Source organism: Geospiza fortis, unplaced genomic scaffold (genome assembly GCF_000277835.1).
Source record: "Geospiza fortis unplaced genomic scaffold, GeoFor_1.0 scaffold54, whole genome shotgun sequence".
NCBI classification, from domain to species: Eukaryota; Metazoa; Chordata; class Aves; order Passeriformes; family Thraupidae; genus Geospiza; species Geospiza fortis.
Genome location: NW_005054301.1, coordinates 6,486,394 through 6,492,678, shown reverse-complemented (window position 1 = coordinate 6,492,678; position 6,285 = coordinate 6,486,394). Strand labels below are relative to the sequence as shown.

Here is a 6,285-nt window from a genome sequence, read left to right as displayed (position 1 = left end):
CATGACCTGCAGAATCTGCCTGGACACAAATTTGCCCACATGCTCAGGCTGGTGCTAACCTTCCCTTCCCATGGCTCAAGCATATTTCATGCCCAGCTCTGGAGCAGGGGCTCCAATCCTTGCCCAAGGCAGGAGGTCATCCCTGTCTCACTCCTCCAGCCCTGTGATGTTGGATAGGGTGCTAGGACTCCCAAATGCTCTCTTTGTCCAAATTTCACTTGGTTTTCTGTGCAAACATGGAGGTAGCAGCTATCCCGTCACACTCCTGCTCTTTGCTTCCCCCTTTCTGACCTTCCAGGCTGGTTCTGCCCCAAAACTAGTATCTGGCATCTTGACAATGGGCTGTCCTGTCCTTATGTCTGTGTGAAACAGAGAGAGGCAGAAGGGTGTTTGTGGTCTGACACAGAAATAAAAATATCCCTCCTAATGAGGGATCTCCTTCCCCAGCCTCGGTGAAGCTCAGGCAGCTATACTGCTGTCTGAGACCCTCATCTCCATACAGGAACAAGTTAGCTTCAGGTTCACAGAGAGAAATGAAGGGGAGAGTAATTATAGACCTTTGGGACCAGCCACAGTCCACAGATGCTGGGCTGCCCTTGTGCGGGGGCCAGAGCGAGTGGCTCGCCATGACTGCTGTGTGAAGCAAGGGTTTCTGCTTTTCCTTAATTCTGGCCTCTCTTTATCTTTGCTGTTTTCAGTTCAAGATGGCTTTCCCATGCCCAGGCGCTTTTCTAAACCCGAATACCAACAATTCTTTTTAGGGATGCACAAAAAGTCTCTGGAGGCAGCGGCTGAGGCGGGGAGGAAGACAGAGGTGGAGCGCCAGGCCCTGCCCAAGCTTGACAAAGGTGACAAGGAAGAAAGGGGTCCTGATCCCAAAACCACCATTTCCCAGGAGGAACTGAGAGAAAACAGCATTGCTGCCCTCAGGGCCAAAGCTCAGGAGCACAGCACCAAAGTCCTGGGGACCATTGCTGGGGACAGCCCAGCCCCAGGCAGGAAGCCGGAGACAGGGGAGGAGGCGGCAGTGGCAGAGGATGAGAGACAGACGGAGAAGTTGAACTCATCGCAGAAGGAGGAGAAGCTGATCTAGGGGCAATAGAGGTGGCAGAAGCCAGCCCCGACAGACACTGTGTCCTCTGGGGGCCATGTTCCCCTTTGGACTGCCAGGTGTCCCTGGCCACCCCTGCCAGGGAGAGGGGCCCTGGTCTCTGTGTTTGGGGCTGCCTGGCAGGGGTGCCCACTGCCTGCTCCCCTTGAGCATACCCCTGCCCCTCGCTCCTCCACCCCACCAGGCCTTCCTCACCCCCCACCCCTTCCTTCTGGGGAACTGGGAAGTGTCACATCATTGCTGCCACCAATGACACTAAGGCTCTGGTCCCTTCACCCTCACACCTGGCTCTGGGACTTTCCCCTTCTGCTGCAGCCCCAAACCCCACTGGCCGTCCTGAAGCAAGCCTACTCCCTGCTGCCATGCATCTCCTTGGTGCACATCTCTGCCCAGTGCTGCCCAGGCCCCTTCCCCTTGTGCCCGGTCCCACTGTGTCCCAGGCAGACATGTCACCTTCTGCTGACCATCGCCTCTGCCTGTGGCCCAGGCTGCAGCAGGACAAGCCCATGGCAGAGCTTGCATGAAACAATGACCATCCATCTAGGGCGGTTTGCATCTTCCACCCATCTCTCCCTGCTCCGCACTAAGGTCTGTGGGGAAGGGACTGCAGCTTAAGAGCAGTTATGTTTTGCCTCTCTTTGGCAGGGAGAGGCAGGTTTAGCCCACAGGCACGACACCCTGGTCCCACCTGGCACCCTGAGCTGACCCCAGCCCATTTCACTGGCTCCTGCAGGGCTGGGTCTGACTCCGCACCAAACACCAAAACCCTACACCCCTGCAGAGGGGATGAGTGGTGAATTTATTTATTGAATACATTATTCTAGGTGAGACAACAACATCCACCTAATGTATTTCTTGAATTAAATTTGTCCAGCACACCCTCTGAGCGTTAAAGGGAATGACAGCCATGCACATCCACCCTGATACACCCTGTAATGTGTACATACATTCCATAGGAGCACACACAGACCCACACAGCCAAACTCACTCCATGGTACCATCACCTTCCCATCCCAGTAAAGCACTATCCCCCCTCCGAAAGCTGTAGGACAGTGACTTCCAGGTGACCCTTTCTGTCCTGCTTTCAGCTGTGAGCACCCTTTCCCCAGAGCTACTGTTTCTCTTCCATCAGAGGTTAAGCCCAGACATCCAACCTGTTTGTCTTTGTCCCCCGATTGTTTGACGTGTTAGATGATAGCCCATGGAGTGTAAATAATGTATATACAGTGAGAAAATAATTCAGTATTGAGGTGTTTGAGATATGGAGCTGTAACAACTTCTAGTCACCCAGCATCTGTGATTTATGTGCCATTTTCTGTAAAGATATGAAGAAGAATAAAACTAAACAGGAATACTGTGTATGAGTCCAGTCACCAATGTTCAAGGAGGGCAAGTTCAGCCAAAGCTCAGAGGGAGTTGGATGTCATGCTGTAGCCAGAGAGAGGTAAGAGATCCAAAGCAGCCCAGAGGTCTGCACTTTCCTCCCCACTGGGGCATGGAAGAACTGGGGCTTGGGTCTCTCTCTGCAGTGAAATACAAAACTGAAAGGGGTGTGCTTGTACTTGGAGCAGAAGTCACAGCATACAAATGGTAAAAGAACAAGTCACTTTAGTGTCCAGAGAAGCTGTGGTGCTTTGGGTCACCCCATATCACATTGCCCTGGTGTTCAGAGGGTCAGACAGACCTCCAGGCAGGCTCAGCCTCTGCCAGGAACAGGCTGCAGGGCCCCGCTGGCCTGAGGACCTGGGGCAGCAGCCAGACACCACAAGTGCAGGGGAGCTGGCTGAGAGGGAAGGCTACCCATGGGACTTACAGCTAGGTGAGCTCCAATTCGAGAGCAATGGAAGCCTATTCTGGGTTACCAGGCATAGTGGGTTTAGTGCTGGCCAAACACCAACACATCCACTAGAATTATTTACTCATTTCCTGCAGTGAGAGGGATTAGGAGGAGGGCAAAACAGGCTCAAAACTTTAAAGGGTATAAATAAAACTTTATTAACAGAATTAAAAGAAATATAAAAAAAAATCAGAATAAACCTTCAGAACACTTCTCCTTCCCCCACACCCTCTTTTCTTTCCCACTGAAAACGTAAAGAGACAAAACCTGTGACTTTCAGTTTGTCACCTCTAAAACAGTCTTTCTTCAGTTCCCTTAGGGAGAGGAGTCTCTCTTGCCTTGCTATGGAGACTTCTCCACAAGAAACAGTTCTCTCATGGTTTTTAATTTCCACATATAGCAGCCGCCTGGAAATGTGAAGTCCCCCCCATCTCTTGCAGCCTTCCCACAGCCTGTGTTCATGGGCCATGTCAACTTACAGGGTACTATTTTAAGGATGAGCAAAAGTTCTTTTCATCCATCTCTGGGAACAGAGGTTTTCTTCTTTCTGTTCCTGGGCAAGGTTTCTCCTCTCTCTCATGTCTCTCTGTTCAAGTTTCTCATTGGATCACAGCCACTGGAACATCTGCTTATTTCAACACGGATTCCCTCCAATGCATTCCATGAATTACAGGGAAAAAACAAAGTCTGATATATCAAATGTATCTTCACCATAGCCTTACAAAAGAATTTCAGCCCAAAATTAAGGCATCTCCTCAATCCCCTCCCATCTAGAATTTGATCCTTCCTCACTGACCTCAGTGTCCCACGTTGTTTTTCTCTACGTGTCTTCACCCTTTCCTTTTCCTGATTCGGGAGAGAACTGGTATTTGTAGGCTGGTTTGTTCTCAAGCTTAATCAATGAAACAGCTTCTATGGGGCTCAGCGGTGCTGACAGGTTGATCTCATCCAGGCTCGGCCCCAGAGATCGCTCACTGCGCCTCTCGCTGCTGGTCACTGCTCTCCGCTGACACTGCGCGACTCGCGCCGGCCGCTGGCTCTGCTCAGGGCTTTTCTTCACATGGAGCACTGAAAACAGGAAAAGCTGCTGCTGCTGCCATTTTTGTCCTTCTGTCCACAGCATGGCTGGCTAAAAGGGGCTAAATAAAGTTCATTGGGAGTCATGCTGAGGAGCCACAGCCATGCGCTGCTGTCCTGGTCGTGCTGATTTTGGCCGTGCAGCCCCGACCATGTGGCCGCTCCCGGTCCGGGATGACAGAGGCCACTCCTGGCCCTGGCTGCTCCTGGCCTTCGGGCTGAACATGGGGCCAACTGTGGGGTCACTCCCAGCGCTGGTCCTGGTCTCGTGGTTGCACTGAGCATTGGGATGGGCCTCGTCAGCATGGCCTGGCGAAGCCGCTGGCAAAAAAAGGACCAGCAGGCTCTGCTGGGGAGGGGCCCCAGCTGCCTCACTGACACAGGGCCTGGTGGGCTTCGCGGGAAGGCCCAGGGCCACAGCAGAACCCGGCGCGGCCCAGGCCAGCCCAGCCAGTCACCGGCTCAAAGGCCAAAAGTCAAGAGAACTTCTCGAAGGCCGCGTTCGTTTGTTTTTAAACCCGCTTTGCCGGAGAGGCGTGTGCAACTCTTCTTGAGTGGTTCAACCGGGTATCAATCTTCAAACCAGCCAGCTGATTGGCTCTTCAAACTAGCCATCTGATTGGCTCTTCAAACTAGCCATCTGATTGGCTCTGCCAGGCCCCCCAGGGACCCGCCCCTGCGGCCAGTGGGCTCCTCCCCAAGGGAACGCAGCCTGTGTTCGAGCGGGACGCCGGGTAGGGAGCCGGCAGCCTCTCTCTCCCGGAGAGAATCCGGGAATGGTCTGCTGCAAACACCTAATGTCTTCTAGGGACAGGAAAAATGCTGAGGTGCATAGGAAATAAGAGACTTGTGAACAATGAGGCTGCTTGGCCTGACTTTGTAGAGAGGCTGTAGGCCCAAAGGTCTGTGTTTCCTCAGGGGACAGGGCCCTTGTGGGTCGCGCCAAGCTCGGGGTGGCTTTGACACAAAACAGGTGTGTGGTCTGGGATGAGTGCACCTGATGGGAAATGGCTGCTGGCTCCCACACTGGTGTCCAGCCTGCCCACCAAACATACCAGACATACCAGCCCCATAGATGGTGAGTGGTGTTACACTTCGAAGAGCAAAGAGGAGATCTACTAACCCTGTCATCTCTGCTGTTGATTCCTTAGGTGTGCGTGACTCAGAACAACTCTACTTGCAGGGAGAGACTTTCTCTGCTCTTCTCTTGTGCCCTCTAGGAAGAGAAGGGAATTTGATCAATGACATTAAGGAATCCTGCAAATTCTACCTTAAAAAACCTACCTATATAGGGCCTGAAGGAAAGGAAGGTAGGAAAAAACCCCTCTTTGGAGGCAGGGAGGCAGCTGAGCTCTGCTGTGGTGGGTGGTGGGAGGTCAGCGTGAGGAGATGGGCTGCAATGCTTCATGCCAAACCACGCCAGCTGCTCCACCATGGCCTCATTGAATGCTCCCAGCCCAGCTGATGGGTGGCACAGCCAGTCTGTAGTGGTTGGGAGGAGGCAGAGAGCCCAGCCCAACCTGCCAGAGGGACAGCTCTGACAGCCCCCCAGCAAGGTGGGTGGGATGGGATGCAATATTCCTCTCCTGCAGCTGACAGCTACGTGAGAAAAACTTTCCCTGGCCCACCACAGCCTAGTGCTCTGCCAGAAATGGCCGTTAATTCTGGCCGTCACTCATGACTAGCATGGGGGTGGCCCTAAGATTTATAGGGACCTGCCCCAAGGTGCCTTTGTGGCCAGCAGAGGACGGGGGGATGCAGAGGCAAGGGAGGAGATGGTGATGAATAGATGGAGGTGTGAGGGAGGCAAGTGGGGATGAAACAGATGGCTCTGGGGATGCAGTGCAGCCCTAGGAGAGAAGGAGCAGGCTCTTGGAGTCTGGCCCAGGCACTTTGGCCCCTGAGGAGAACCCAGGCACACGTTTAACCTGGCTCCTGTTCAAGAACTGCTGTCAGGACTCAGATTAGCATGAAGGTTATTTTCAGTCAAATATTTCTACAGTCCACTCCTTTCCCCTCTCTTTCAGTGATTGAATTTCTTTTTTCCCATAGTGCTGTGGAAGAGAGGAGGAGAGGAACAAGGCAGGGCAGAAGAGGTGACCAGGCTCCCTGTGTGAGAGAGCTGCTTTGTGTCCAGTCATCCCTACCATGTAGCCCCACCTTCCACAGAGGCCTGCGTCTTGCCTAGGCCAGGTGTCCCGAGCAGCTGTGAGGGCTGCAGGTATCCATCTCCTCAGTGAGAGGCAGATACCCTGCAGCG

General features: G+C 53.3%; 1 protein-coding gene across 1 annotated transcript in view; it reads left to right on the top strand.

Moving 5' to 3' along the window:
- VSX2 (visual system homeobox 2) overlaps positions 1-1,147 on the top strand; it is a 61,381-nt gene extending 60,234 nt beyond the window's left edge. The window contains exon 5 of the mRNA XM_014310656.2: positions 762-1,147. Within this exon, the coding sequence (XP_014166131.1) occupies positions 762-1,093 (332 nt within the window). The 3' untranslated portion in view covers positions 1,094-1,147. The remainder of the gene's footprint in view (positions 1-761) is intronic.
- Positions 1,148-6,285: the final 5,138 nt, after the last annotated feature.